Source organism: Phyllostomus hastatus, unplaced genomic scaffold, assembly GCF_019186645.2.
Source record: "Phyllostomus hastatus isolate PE091 unplaced genomic scaffold, TTU_PhHast_1.1 phas_contig_90, whole genome shotgun sequence".
Taxonomy (NCBI): domain Eukaryota; kingdom Metazoa; phylum Chordata; class Mammalia; order Chiroptera; family Phyllostomidae; genus Phyllostomus; species Phyllostomus hastatus.
The window spans coordinates 9418750-9435029 of NW_025333984.1; the positions used below are offsets into that span (position 1 = coordinate 9418750).

Sequence of the window (16280 nt, forward strand, 5' to 3'; positions counted from 1 at the left end):
TGAGACTGTTTCTCTGAGTACGGAAAGCAGCCATTCAGTGCAGCCAGCTGCCACTGCCAGGATGAAGGGCTGCTGTTGCAGGAACAGAAAGCAAGCAGGAAGGAGCAAGTCCCTTCTCTCCCCTCTAGCCTTCCAAAATCCCTTTATTTCCCATATTGTCAGGGCCTATCAAAAATTCAGCTGCCGAAAGAGAAATGTAGTTCGCAGAGTCCCAACCCCAGCATCACAAGGCAATGTCTTCAAAGGGGTGAATTTAGAGCTGAGAGACAATACTTAGTAACTAGCACACTGTGCAATGAGGTGTTAAATTTCCATGTCATTGTTGCTGCTGGAATCACTCAAATATGCTTATAGTTTGGATGTAACATTAATTACAGTGGACTGTTTGCCACAGAGAATCTCATCAGTGCTGATTCCATGAGAAGCTCGTATTAGGAGACCTCAAGTGGAGGTGCTCAATGTGTTTGTGAGAGTGACTCGGACTCCTCTCTTGTTGAAGCTCAGGCATTCAGGATTCATCTCACCCTTTTTTGCTTTGGTTCAGGCTTATGTCCATACCGCCCCTCCTCCCCCGCCTATTTCCTTAAATGATTCTTCACACACAGTAAGTGGTCAGGTGGCCAGTCTCCAGAGTTCTGCAAGCATGAAGCCTGAGCTGGGCCATCTGTTGAGTGCATGGTGTTTTGTACTACACACAAGGAAGTGATGGGTAAACCCGGAAGCACAATGGAGGCCTAATGAAAATAGGACCAGTTAAATCTTCCCTCTCAATGTTCATTAGGCCATCTGCTCTTATTGGTGTCCTTATCATTTGGAAATGTTACAGAGTTAAGATAAAAGAGACAATCTGTGAAATTCTAGTGTAACTTGAAATGAACTTTTCAGGACAGCAATCATGATTTGTGGTATTTCTCTTCCCATTTAGAACCCTGCCCACTTATATCTTAATATGTCCATAATGAAATTTTTAATAGGTCTTGCCTGAAATATTACACTGAAAAGAAGCACTAGCAGTAACTACAGAAATGAAAACATAATCGCGGAGTGGCTGATCAATGAAAGCAGACCATTTCATAAAAGCCATGCAGTCATACTTCTTGCCTGTAAATTGCTTTAGGTGCCAAAGGGAATTGGAAGCTTGGCCTATCCTGTTGAGCCAATACTATAATATTAACAACCTTCAACAGACAAGTTTCTGCAACTTCTCAGCAGGAAGAAACTCAGCGGTGTGATTCCAGGAACTTCTTACTGCTTGGTTCTTAGGAGGATAGGAGACTCACCTCTTGGTGCATAAATACCCATAGTGGCCATCTCCTTGCTCTGAATTCCCTGGGAATTTATGGCCTCATCACCTGGCCTCACATTTTATTTCATGTCACCTCAGACTGTTTCCTAGCTGTCTCTCCTTCTGTATGTATATTTCCTACAGTGCTGGATATACAGTAGGTATTTAATAAATACATGTAAAATTAGATTAAAATAGACACTCAAAAGAAAAAAAAAACATGTTTTCATGTTCCTCTTCCTACCCTCAGAACTGCTGAAAGGATTAAGTTCTCTGTCTGTAATGATAAAACCCAAGATACAGAGAGATACAAATAGTAAATCTGCAAGTAGCATCATGTACAATATGTTCTTCTTACAATAACAATCAAATTTACAAACAAATTAGCGTAGATTCTGAAGGACATTCTGCAGTTTTCACACTGGGCCTTCATCTCCTGCTGATAGATGACTTTGACTGTAAATTGGAAACTGGAAGTGGTTAAACATTCCATGTATTCACAAGTGCCATTTCCAAAATTGAGGCTTCAGAGAGGAGAAGCAAGAAAGGGTCGACGGAAACTCAGAGCAATTATGCCGGTTATTAAGATGAGGTAGTGGCAATTACACAACAGACTCATAGAGAGTGTGTGCGTGCTGATTGCTCCAAGGGAGCCTGTAAGAACAAACATTTATAGCACCCATCAGGCCTTGGGTCTCTAGAGGAAACGAAGATTTTTAGCCATTCTGTCAGTGTGCTTTTGGACAGAGCTTATGGCCTCAGAAACCGTCTTGGAAAGGATACATGCTTTTTTCTTAAGCATGGATGAAACTCTTATATAACGGGATGGCTTTATTCACTGTTTCTTTCCTCCAGGATAACCATTCTGAAGCTCTTTGGTGTCAGGACCCATTTACATATCTAAAAATTATTGGGGACCCCAAAAAGGTTTTCTTCATGTGGATTTTAGATGTCAATATTTACCTTTTTAAAATTTATTTATTGTTGTTCGAGTATAGTTGTCTCCATTTTCCCCTCACCCCAGCCATCCCCACTTCTCACCCTCGATCCTGCCCCCCCTTTGGTTTTGTCCATGTGTCCTTTATACATGTTCCTGAAAACCCTTCCCCCTTTTTTTATCTTATTAAAAATTAAAAGTGTGCATTTTTTAAACACAAAGATGAACTAGCCTTAGTTACCCTCTGGAACACTTCACTGTATACTCATGAGAAAGCATAAACATCAAATAATATTATTTTAAAAATAGTTTTGACCTCACATACCTCCTTGAAAGTGTCTCGGGGACCCGTAGAGTCTGTGGGCCAAAATAGAAATACTGTATTTCCTCGACTCTAAGACACCATGGATCATAAGAGATAGCATCAATTTGATAACTTGGGTGGTGAGGAGAAATGCTCCATGAAATGTATGCATTGATTATAAGGCACATCCTCACTTCAGAAAAGTTAAAATAGAGAGAGAGTAAGAAATGCACATCTTAAAACTGAGCAGGTATGGAAACTCCCACCAACCTTAGTGGGTCTCTGGAAACCCAGATTTACTGACTCAAACGTGCTGATGAAAAATACTTTTTCTTAGAGTCTATTTGTTTTATAAATTTTTTAATGCTTTCATGGGCTGAAAGTGTTACAGTCAATGAAGCACTAATGTTTTCATTTAACATTTATCAACTGTAACCCCATATACTGGGAATACAAAAATGAATGAGACCTCGTCCCTGCCCTTGAAGACTCACAGACCTAATGGAGAATATTGGAAGGCAAACAAGTATTTACAGTATAATAGAGAAGCACTGCTTCTGAATGAACCATGGAGCTGGAAGGGCAGCTTAAACAAGTGCCCAAAGATGGAGCACTGGGTATTCAAGAATGCTTGAGGTTAATCACTAAGTTTAAGTGATTAGTCATCTTAACAAAGGGCTGCCCTAGTGCACTTTACCATATGTGTCAGTCACTTTTAGACATGACTTTATTTCAATTTAATTTAATTTTGCAAATACTGGTGCTATATGCAGTGATGTAAAACTAGATGGTGTGATCAGTAGCACCAGTCAAGAACAAAGCCTAACAGAACATTATCTTCATTGTGATTCGATTCAGTTGATAATAACAGAACCACCCCCTTACAACGTAATAGTGACATAAACAACAGAGCAGCCAGACCAGATGTATGGTCCAGGACTGGAATGGCAGGTCCATGAGGTCATCTGGGACTCAGGCTCCTATATTTTTACTCTGTCATCCTAGCACATAGCTTCTATTTTCATGGCCACCTCACGTTCTAGGACAGCTACTAAAATTCTCACCACTATATCCATATTGCAGAATGGAAGGAAGGGTAAAACGAATGAGTCTCCTTCCAGTTGGGTCAGGTCTCCTTAAGATCCTTTCAAAGCAAGAATTTAAAAGTGTGGACATTTCCGCATTTCCTCTTTCTTACATGTGATTGCATTGAACTTGATCACATGGCTACAGATAATTGCAAATAACACTGGAATGTCTTCTGTTCTAGTCAGCAGTGTGCCCAGGTAAATCATTGGGGATTTACTGCTAAAGAGGAAAGAGTGAATGGATGATATAGTAGGCCTGAAACTAGTACTCTCTAGTACAGTCATCTTAGTAACAACAAATTCAACATTTCGTTTTGACCCAGAAACTCTGACTTTCTTCAAACTTATAAAAGCCATTTAGAGAGAGGTTGGTTTTCTGTAGCTGAAAAGTACAGTGACACCTTTCAGTGTGATGACCCCTATTGATCTTGCTTTTAAAAGGTGGAAAGTATTAGAAGATGAAATACAGCAGGACTACTTTGGGGTTGTTTTGTTTTGCTTTGCTTTGCTTTGTTTCCTCCACTTCCAAAATGTTTTAGGACCATTGATGTAGATGCACTTTAATCTATAGGTTGTGCAGCAGAATGATTCTAAGGAGCAGTCCAGTTATGACTCTCGATTAGATTGATCCTGGCTATTCATCTGCAATGAATAATTTGACTGAAGTGTCAGTTATTCTGATTGGGCAACCATGGACTCAGACCATGCTGATGCATTTGACCAAAGGTTGAGAGGTTCCTCAAACTCTCCAGCCATTATTCAGAGAAACAACAAAAGTATGGATCTGAGATAATGGGAAATAATTTGTCGGTTGACAAGTCCATGTAGTCCTGGCGCATTTCATCTTCTAATAATTTCCACTGTTAAAAAGCAAGATCAATAAGTTTCATCACTCTCAAAGTGTGTCATGGTGTTTTCCGACTGCAGAAAATGAAACTTTCTCCAGACTGCTTTTCCCTTCTTTTGTAAAAGCTCAGACAGTATCAATGTCAAGAAATGAGAAGGCCATTTGAAAACTGACAAAAAGTGATGCTAACAGTCTGGAGTTGTCAGCTTTTAGAAGCACAGCAAAATCGACATGGGGCTGACAGAACAGCTGGCAGAGGGCACTCAGTCCCGTCACTGTGTCTTCTGCAGGGCTGGCGTACCGCAAAAGAAACAATCATTTCCTTCCTGGAAATTCTTACTGAAGAGGCCTCAGAGATAAAATCAAATGGTGTTGTCTTTCCAATGAGCCATAAGGCTAGAAATGGAGTCAAGGAGGCAGAATCAAAGTGTCAAGTTTGGGATGGGGAGAGTGGGATGGGGAGAGGGCCTTTTGGCAAACAATTGTTTTTGTTATTGTTGTTGTTTTGTTTTTTGTTTGTTTCTTTTTGTTTTTACAGCACAATTGAACTCTGAGAAAAGACGTTATTAGCATTTGGTGGCAATTGTAAAAGATATTAACAGCCATAAAATGTTTTTGAGGCTCTTCCATGGAAGTTAATTTCTTAAATGGATGGAATGAAACAGAAAAAGTTTACTGTTCTATGTAGACAGCAACCCCTTGTACATACTGGAAAATAAAGGAAATGAAGTTAGCAAAAGACTATAAACTCTGTGAGGGCAGGATCCAGTCTGTCTTGGTTAGAACTGGCTCCCTCATGCCTAGCACAGTGCCTAAAATGTGGTAAACAGGTGTTCATTGGTACAACAAAGGAAAATAATTAAAGTAGCACGTTCTGCACTTGGAACTGTACCAAGACTACTGTTAATCAATAACAGTGGGGGATTGGAGTAATAAGCTAAAATGCTAGCCATTAAATTGGCTGGAAACTATATGTGAAAGAGGTCCCAGTATAAGCCAGATACTTCTTAGAGGACACATAGCTTAGGAGGATTCTCAAAGAATGGAATAAATGATCAGGAGGAAATGTCTAGTAACAGAAATGGGAAATGTTAAAAGGCTATGCAGTTGTATTTAGGAGTTCACGTGGTAGCCAAGAAAGAGAGCATTACAATAGTCAATTGGGGGCCAAAAGAAATACAGGCATGTTCTATAATAATGAAAAAAACAGCCTTCACAGAACTCTTTTTATCAGGTACTGTGCTAAGTCCTGTCTGTAGATTTTTTTCTTGAGAAGATATTACTATTACTAGATAAGGAAACTGAAGCTCAGAGAGGTTAACTGATTTGCTCCAAAGTCACAGAGCTGGCAAATAACAGAATTTTGAACCCAGAAAGTCTTGGCTCCAGGGCCTAAGCTCCTAGCCACTTTCTTCTACTACATCTGAGCCTTTTTCTAGAGAGGGAGTACATAGCTTTCCTTAGATCCTCAAAGGGCTTTGTAAATTAAAAAAAAAAAATTGTGAGAAGCAGTTTTCGAGACTCTTGGCAACATGAAGGCATGGAGTATGTCTGTCTGGATCAGCATTCAGATACTGTCAGGTGTTTGAATGGAGAATTGTTTTTCTTTTAATTTTTTATTTATCAATTTGAGAGAGAGAGAGAGACAGAAACATCGATTTGTTGTTCCACATAGTTATGCATTCATAGGTTGGTTCTTGTATGTGCGCTGACTGGGCATCAAACCCACAACCTTGGTGCATCAAGATGATGCCCCAACCAACTGAGCTACCCAGCCAGGGCCTGGAAGACCGTTTTAATGGATTGCAAGTACTGGTGAATAGCTAACCTCCAAATTGGTTCTCTTGCATCATCAGTCTGGTCTCCCTCCAGCCTGTCCCCAAACTGCAGCCTAAGTGATCTTTCTAAAATACAAATCTCTCTGTCTCAACCCCCAACTTTAAAGACCTTCAATGACTCCACAACACTCACCATTAAAGTCTAAAATCCTTAGTATATACAGACCCCCCATGACTTAGTCCATGGTTCTTAACAAGGAACAATTTTGCCCCTCAGGGGACATTTGGCAATATTGTGACATATTTTGGGTTGTTACAATTCGGGAGGACATGCTAGTGGCATTCACAGAATAAAGACCAGGGCCACCGCTTATATGTTACCATGCACAGGACAGCCCCACAACAAAGAACTATCTGGCCCCAAATGACAATAGTGCCTCAGTGGAGAAACAAACCTTGTCCCTGGCAAACATTTTAGCTTTATTTACCACCACTACCCACTCTACTTTATGTCCTAGCATTCCCAGAGCATAGTTAGTGCCCTTGTTCCCATAGGCTTTCATGCTTCTGTCCTTTCGTTCATTGTTTTCCCTCTGCTGAGATCACTCTTTCCACCTTGCTTCTCAGTACCTTTGCTTCATCCCTCAAGATTAAGGTCACACATTTCTTTTCTAGGACTACTGCTCCAAACTGCCTCCTCTGTGTTCCCATGTCACCCTGGACATATATCTATCATGGCATTTAACCACATTATTTTGAAATCACTTGTTTCTGTATCTGCTTCCCTGCCTTGACTTTGAACTAATTGAGGGCAGGGACCTGTTTTATTTACCTCTATAGTAGTGCCTGGCACCAAGTAGGCACCCACAAAACTGAAAGATCATTGAACTGAAAGATCACAGATGACAAAGACAAATCGCTCAACTTTTCTTGAGCTTTGACCTTCTCAGCCAAAGAGATCACCCCTTTAGGTTGATTCTGATGAAGTAAAGGGGAGGCCAGACTTGATAAGGAGAGCATGAAGGGATGAGTCCACTCTTCCAGATGAGGAATCAGATGGTACAGTGGCTAAGAGCACATATCTGATAGTCAGGATATTAATAGTTTATCTCTCAATTGTTTGCTTTAAGAATATAAAGTAATAACCTATGTAAAGAGCCTGACACAGAAGAAGAACTCAATAAACAGTAGTTACTTTTATTAAAGGTTCAGGTAAGTGGGCCTGTAATTTTATAGATGTTATTGATTAGGACCAGTTCAAAGGAAGGGACAGCATCTATTTATATTTTTTAAAGATTTTGTTTATTTTTAGAGAAAGATAAAGGGATGGAGAGTGAGGGACAAACATCAGTTGGCTGCCTCTCCTGCGTCCCCAACCTGGGACCTGGCCCACAACCCAGGCATGTGCCCTGACCAGGACTTGAACCTGCGACCCTTTGCTCTGTGGGATAATGCCCTACCCACAGAGCCACACCAGTCAGGGCACACCTATTTATATTTTAAAAGTAGGTCAATTTCAAGAAGAATATTAAGTCAATAATAGTGTAAGTGGTATACAAGCAAGGCAAATTTCATGCAGATGTTACGTGGACAGCTGAAGTCAGAAACAGAGTTGAAAAAAACTATAAAAGTTAACGAGATTCCTTCTGGCTCTAAAGGTCTGTGGCTTTGATACCATTACAAATGTTAATACCACTTGCCATCTCATAGGCACTGGACTGAACACCTTATATCACCATCTCATTTAACCTCCTGGAGAATAGCCCACTGTAGAGTAATAACTCTCAGAAGTAGCTAGATTGTCATTAGCCTCTTTTCCTTGTTACAAATGGAAGAACCAGAGACTCCTATCGAAGACCTCATTTGCCTAGGGCTATACACTAGTAAAGAAAGGACCCAGCCTTCACACTGCCAAAGAGAGCCCAAGTGTGCAAATTACGGTGTGTGTCTACAGTGTGGGATTAAGCTTTTAATTGAAGGATTTTCTACTTTAGTCTAATCAAGGGCTCATGTTTAGATATTGGTTTTACACATGGATTTTTCCCTGTAGGATTCTGGTGCTTTATAAAGTGTTGCTTTAAGTGAAAATCAATCATGGGACTGGCTGACCTGAGAGTCAGGTCCCTTCAAGGCAAATCTGCAGAGGAAGACATAGTGTTGTCAAGGCTTGACATCCAGACCAAGAGCTCCTTCCTGCTCAGACTTGTTTCTCAGGGAAGGTTGTCAGGAGGTGGGCACACCTACCAGCTGGCAGCTACACCAGTGACCTTTAATGCTAGTTTAGTTTAAATACATTTTGACATTTCATACAAATTAATGTATTTTTACAAGGAGGGGCAACCACCACAAATCAGGCCAAATGGTTTGCCTGTAGGCTGGGTCAGTGGGCAGAGTTTCCAGAGCTTTACTGTTGCGCATACACCTCTTTCTGCTCCCATCACCCAAGGAGAAACATTTATTTCTCCCCAGAAACTCCTTGGATATGTGCCAGTGGTCTTCAGAGGTTACTTTTAGCCCCACATCAGTAGCATATAATTCTTGGATCTCTACAGATAGTAGGTGCTAATTGTGACTGCCAGAAGCAGCTCAAAGACCCCATTCCATGTTAGGTTGTGTTAAGGAAATGCCTTGGTGAGAAACACAGTGTTTCTATTGTGTGGGTCTGAAGCACCAGTTCCTTGAAAATTTACCTGGAAATGGGAGTATTTAACATGAGAAGGATATAAAAGGATCTGACAACCTGAGAGAGGTGGAAAGGTCTGGTTTCTGAAAAGGTGCACCCTAGACTACTAAGCAGCCACACATCTTTCATCTGAGTAGATTTCATAGACAAGCTGCCCAGCCAAATCAAATGGGAATTAAAGGGATTCTAAGGGGCTGGTAGAGAAAGTGTCTCAGAAGCACAAAGGTCACTTTAGTTACAGAAAACTGCCAGAGGGTGAGTTATTTGATGGAAAAGAAAACAAACAGACACAATAGCTGGTGTATTTTTGAGGTAATATTAAATCTAATAAACATGACACCTATAGTATTGACTTAAATCAGGTTGGGCGAGTTGGAAAACTTAACAGCTTATCTTTCAATGACCAACCTTTATCTCAGAGGCAGCCTTGACAGCAGAGAACAGAGTCTGAAACATGTCCTTCTCTGACTCCTGCCAGGTGTGTGTTGTCCCCGGCCTCTGCCCTGGCCTCAGCTCTCAGACTGGGGATAATTAGAATGTCATTTCTACTGGCTTTGTTTTTTCTGGGTCACTGGCTTCAGACTCGATCAAACTTGGAGTGTTGTACTGAAATAAATACATGTTGTCTTCCTCAGCCAGCCCCAGCTTATTTCCTGGGTGGCAGTGCTCATAGGACCAGCACACACAGACAGCATCTGTACAAGCACGACGGCGTATATAGAGGTCCCGAGTGGGAATATGTGACAGAGGAGAAGTCGGCGCCCAGCACAGAAGCAGGCACTTGCTCTCTTAGTGGCGGGGCACTGACATGCAAAGGCCTCAAATAGACGTACTGAGGAACACATCACAGCAAACTGCTTTGGGAGCTGTTAAAGCTGGTGTTTAATGTTTATCCAATGGCCTCAACCTGAAAGGCTTTGTAGAACATGCACGACACAAGCTCAACTTTATACTCCATTAGCATTCAAATTCCTAGCTGCCCAGAGGCATATGGTACTAAGCAGAGAAGGCCAGCCCATGTGGAGGTTGAGGGCACGCAAAGACACGGGGACAGAATGAGGTTGCTGGTTGTCTGGGAGAGACCCTCACAGACAGGGAGCAAAGAGCCCCGAGTGGTGCTAGAGAGGAGGTCAAAGACAACCATCGTCTTCTTTACAATATCACTAGTTGCCCTCCATTAAGAAATAGAATTAGAGGGAGGGCCTTATCTCAGACTGGCATTTATCTACTTCATTGCTCAGTGTAAGGTCTCTTCCATCCAGGGAAATAGTACACCTCAGAATGCTATGACAGTCTATATTTGTTTTGAAACATTCAGATTCATTAGGAAAAACAAAGCTTTCCTTGGGAATTCACTCAAGGCACAAAAAAGAGTAGCTACATTACTGTTACTCTATTGGGCAGGAAAGGGACAGATTTTTCTGACTTTGCCTAGGCTAGAAGAGAAATAAGGTACAGAATTAGTGAGTGGTGGGGTGAGAGGGCATGTAATACAGTTCTCTGAGAAATGCCCAGTAATAAATAGTAGCTATTGAGAAGTCAGGGCAGGCATTGTGCTAACTCCTGTGTCCAGAAAGATACTAGAGTGGATGCATGTCTGGTTGGTCTGTGGGATCTCCAGTGCCTACCACATGGCACAAAGTACATAAGACATATACATGCAAACACTCACACACCAATCCTTGTTTCAAACTCCTTAATGTACCTCAAATACATTTACTTCTCTCCCTCTTGCCACCCTAGTTCCGGCCACTAGCATCCCTCACCCAAAACACTTAGGAGGCAGGAGCCTCCTAACTATCAGCCTGCCTCCCATCTCTCCTCCTCCTCCATCATGGTTTCAACAGCAGCCAGTGTGATCATTCTTATACACAAATATAACTACAGCACACTATAACTATGCTAAAGGCCTTCAGCAGTTTCCCATAGCCATCACGATAAAGCTAAACATGTCCATCCCTCATTACCTACCTTGTGTGTTAGTCTGCTGAGGCTTCCTTAACAAAATACCACAGGCTGACTGACTTTAACAAAAGAAATGTATTTTCTCACAGTTCTGGAGGCTAGAAGTTCAAAATCAAGGTGTCAACAGGTTTAGTTTCTCCTGAGGCCTCTGTCGTTGGTTTGCAGAAGACCAGCCTCTTACTGTGTCCTCACATGGAATTTTTCTCAGTGCGTCCACACTCCTGGTGCCTCTTCCTCTTCTAATAAGGACACCAGTCCTGTTGAATTAGAGCCCCACCCTAAAGACTTTATTTAACTTTTATTACCTCTTTAAAGGCATTATTGCCAAATACAGTCACATTTGGGGGTTAGGACTTCAACATACAAATTTAGGGGTGGGGCACAATTTAGTCCATAATACCGAGTCACTGTTTGCCTCCTGATTCCTTTGTTTACCCCTCCCATACATTCACCCTTTATTATCACCCTTACTGAATGGGCCATACTATCTCTAACCTGTGGGCCTTTACCCATGCTGTTCCCTCTGCCTGGATTGACCTCCACTCTGCTTCCCCTCCCCCTACTTTCACCCCTTTCCTCTCCTGATCATTTCAGATCCTGCTTAGGTAGCACCTTCTGTGGTAACAAATACCTTGCCTCCTGACTCCTAGTCTGGGTGAACTGCTCTCATATTCTCTCTGCTGCCTGCTTCTTCATAACATGGAGAGTAATGTCATAGTAGTCTTTTGAATCTCCAAAGCCTAGCACAAAGCTTAACACAGAGAAAGCACTCAGCAAACATTCAATGAAAGAACAATGAACCCATTTCTTGGCTGAGCAAAGAGAGGTATGTAGTGAACCAGGTCAAGCTAGGTAACAGCACATTACAACTTAAGATTCCAAATCACCAGCTTATCTGTACTGTACCTGAATATTCCACAAAGTGGAAGATGGGTCATGCTAATGAAAGGTCCTGTCCCAAGAGGTTACTGTTAGCTTTGTTCTTGCATGCATCTACAGGACAGTGAGAGGGAGTTGCATATTATAGTGACACAGAAACCCTGGAGCAGTGGTCCTTAAATTTTAGTGTGCATTAGCATCACCCAAAAGGCTTGTTAAAACAGCTGGCTGGGAGAAAAACAAAACAAAACAAAAACACAGCTGGCTGGGTTTTCACCCCCAGAGTTTCTGAAACCAGAAGAGGTCTAATAGGTCTAAGTTGGGGCCTGAGAATTTGCATTTCTAACAAGTTCCCAAGTGATGCTGTTGCTGTTGGTCCAGAGACCACTCTCTGACAAACACTGAGCAGCGATTTTCAACTAGTGTGCCACAAAAATGTTTAAAACATTGCACTTCCTGACATTTAATCAGGGGCACTGACCTCTTTTCCCTCACATTGTCAAGTAAAAAAATGACAACAGCCAACACAACAATAGCCATCTGGTATGAATGCCCTGCCTTGAACCATAAATATATAGGTCATATAATATGGTTGCATCTTATTGGTCACATTAGATAATAAAGTATCTGATTGGTTAATTCTTCATATCAGAAATCCTTCTACACAAGTACAGTTACCTGATTTCTTAAAAAGTCACTTCAGAGCAAAAAGGGTAGATAATTGCTATTATTATTATTTTTAAAGATTTTATTTATTTTTTAGATAGAGGGGAAGGGAAGGAAAAAGAGAGGGAGAGAAACATCTATGCATGGTTGTTTCTCTCATGCCCCCTACTGGGGACCTGGCCTGCAACCCAGGCATGTGCCCTGACTGGGAATTGAACCAGTGACCTTTTGGTTCGCAGGCTGGCACTCAATCCACTGAGACACACCAGCCAGGGCATCTATTATTATTTTTTAATAAATCAATCAAAAGTACACTTATTTTTATCAGATTGGCCAATATATAATAGATGTTTTGATGTGCTGCACATTTTTTACTAATTAGTTTATGTGCACCATGAGATGAAAAAGGTTGAAAATCACAAAATTGCTACTCTAGAGGATCCTTCCGGAATTATTGTAAAAAAAATTTACATTATGCTGAAAATGGTATAAATGATAAATATGTTTCCCAGAGCACTAGATCGACCATCCTCCCGCAACTTTGCAGACAACACCAACGTTGCTGAAATTCTTGAGAGGAGGGCAGCCAATAAGCCAGTTTTTCTTTCAAGGTAAAACTGCCCCTAGAAAGATATTGTAACCTAATGGTGTGTGTTCTGTTCTTTTTGCAGGTGCGATTAGAGTGGCCAACAGACCTTGCAGTCAATCCCATGGACAATTCATTGTATGTCTTGGATAACAACATTGTGCTGCAAATTTCTGAGAACAGGCGTGTGCGGATCATTGCAGGGCGCCCCATTCACTGCCAGGTGCCGGGTATCGATCATTTCTTGGTCAGCAAGGTGGCAATTCACTCCACTCTGGAGTCAGCTAGGGCCATCAGCGTCTCCCACAGCGGACTGCTCTTCATAGCTGAAACAGATGAGAGGAAAGTAAACCGCATTCAGCAAGTTACCACCAATGGGGAGATCTCCATCATGGCTGGTGCCCCCACTGACTGTGATTGCAAAATTGATCCCAACTGTGACTGTTTTTCAGGTATGACCTTTTTAGCAATTCACCAGCTCCCCCTCTCTGTTTTCAAAGGAAAAGCATGCATCAAAAAAGTCAAAAGGAAAACAAATTGTTGCCTGTGAACATTAATATGAGCTAGTGGAGAAAGCAATGTGTTGGGAGTCAGATAGCCTAGTATCTGGTGATTGTTCTGCATCTGACTCACCGAGTGGCTCCAGGAAAGTTGCAAAATCTGTTCATGACTCGCTTACTTTATCTGTTAACTACAGATGTCATTGACCTTAATTACATCATCTTGCTGGTTTGAGGATAAACTAGTGTACAAATTTTGATAAGTCTAAGTTAAGACCACTGTACAAATGTGGGATCATAATAGTATTTGTACTTTTGTGAAAGAGAAACTAGGTAAAAGCTACATTTACTAACTTAGCTCAGGAAAAAATTACTTCCCCTAAGTGACTGGTTTCCCTACTAATAGAATGTGGTATTTGAAACCCAAAGGGGCTAGGAACAGGCTGCTCTGGGGACATGTGGGGGCAATTAAATCCCACAATGCAGTGTTCTCAGGACATTAGTCTGCTAGATACATCATTTTTTAAAATGCAAAACTTTCACCATAACCAGTCCTGTTTTAGCTCAGTCGGTTGGGCGATTTGACTCCGGGTCAGGACACATGCTGGGTTGCAGGTTCGATCCCTAATTAGGGCACATGCAACAGGCAACCAATTGATGTTTCGCTCTCACATCAATGTGTCTCTCCCTCTTTTTCTCCCTCCCTCTCTCTAAAGATAAATAAATAAAATCTTTTTAAAAACTGCCTCCATAACCATTAGTGCCCTTTATTTTCAGTTAAAATAGAAAAAAAAATTGAAGAAAGAGCCTTTTCCCCAAAACATGAAGTGGATATTCCAGATAGCAAACAGTCCTCAAAATGTCAATAGATACATTTATTGCTGGGACATGAAAATCCCTCCGCACTGCCTACAGCCCTATTAACCTTCTCATCCAGGCCCAAATGGTTCTCTTAATGTTTGCTTTTACTTGGGCCACAGGAATCTAGAGTGAGCAACTTGGTCGATATGACTTTTGATCAATATTTCTGATGTTTTTGTAGACAATTAGTTTTACAGTTATTTTCTAATTAATATCTTTCATTCAAGACAAATCTAATATTTATTCCAGTTATTAAATTTGATGTTCTGAATCATTGTTGCATTTACACACTGAGTGTACTTTGACAAGGTGACAATGGAAATTAACCAAAGAAAGGTCCTCTAAGCACAGTAGGATTGGAAAATTCTGGAATAGATCCTACAAGCATTGACAGGCATAAGTCTCATGGATTTCTAGGCAGATTTTAATGGCTGTTACTATTTACTGTGTTTTATCTTGCAATATCTTGCAGTACAATAGATACAGAACAGCAAGATTGAAGATTTCTCAAAATTGGTGTTACCGAGATAATTGCATCTACTGTTTATCTTCAGTGGTCCTGACTCAAGAATTTTGAATAATGGGTTTCAAATCTGTCCAGGAGGACATGTGGAGGATGTTGGCTCACTGATTATTCCCTTTCAAATGATTCTTGATGTGCAGTGATTTCTATATATTTTTTATTCATATAAATGATCATGATGACAATTATTAAAATCAGGGTCTTCCTCCCACAGGTGATGGTGGCTATGCCAAAGATGCAAAAATGAAAGCCCCTTCCTCCTTAGCAGTGTCGCCTGATGGTACCCTCTATGTGGCTGATCTTGGGAATGTTCGCATTCGAACCATTAGCAGGAACCAAGCCCACCTGAATGACATGAACCTTTACGAGATTGCTTCACCTGCTGATCAGGAACTCTATCAGTTCACCATCAATGGAACCCACCTGCATACCTTGAACTTGATAACAAGGGACTATGTGTATAATTTCACCTACAATGCTGAAGGTGACTTGGGCGCGATTACCAGTAGCAATGGCAACTCAGTGCATATTCGTCGGGATGCAGGCGGGATGCCCCTTTGGCTTGTAGTGCCTGGTGGACAAGTATACTGGCTGACCATAAGCAGCAATGGAGTCCTGAAAAGAGTGTCAGCCCAAGGCTCTAATCTGGCCTTGATGACCTACCCAGGAAACACAGGGCTTCTGGCCACCAAAAGTAATGAAAATGGATGGACAACTGTTTATGAGTAAGTTTCTAATTCTTAACATAGGCTTTGTCAGGCATTTATTTGAAATCATACTGTAGTAGGAAAGTGGTTTAGTAATTGCTGGTTGTTATATGCTATTTTCTCCTAACAACCACAATAAAAAATAAAAAGTCAAGGAGAAAATGTTACCCAATTCCTAGGGTTTGGACCCATTTCTCCAGAGCAGTTTTGCAGAGCATAATGACAAAAACATAGACTGAATGAAGAATCAAATGTGGCACTGCAGGAGACAGGAATGATGTAGAAGTCCATATACTCAAGAAATTTACAGCATACCTCAGACAACAAGATAAATTATATTTAAATAACAAAACTATAAAATTGTTCCAAAGCAGCAAAGAAGCAAGTGTGGTTTAAGTAGTATTTCTTGATTGCTGTGGGGTTTAATGAATGAATAAGTGCATGTGTGCCAACGCAGGCCAGCCCAGCCCAGCTCAGTATAAGTTGTTGTGGGAGATAAGTGAGAGGTTAGAATATACGAAGTGGACCCTGGAAAGCAAGTGTGAAATGATGTGGGGTCAAGTGCTGATAGGAGAGCCAGCACTTTGTTGGCTGCTTCTGTGAAACATGGAGCCAAAGTGCTCCCATGCAGGGTTGGGCTTCCGCCTTCCCCTGCACAAGTCAAAGAATCC

At 41.3% G+C, this 16280-nt stretch overlaps 1 protein-coding gene across 1 annotated transcript in view; it reads left to right on the forward strand.

The window, feature by feature from the left end:
- TENM1 (teneurin transmembrane protein 1) overlaps positions 1 to 16280 on the forward strand; it is a 703022-nt gene that overhangs the window by 649555 nt on the left and 37187 nt on the right. Inside the window, exons 25-26 of the mRNA XM_045852186.1 lie at positions 13104 to 13470; positions 15117 to 15627. Of these exons, the coding sequence (XP_045708142.1) occupies positions 13104 to 13470; positions 15117 to 15627 (878 nt within the window). The remainder of the gene's footprint in view (positions 1 to 13103; positions 13471 to 15116; positions 15628 to 16280) is intronic.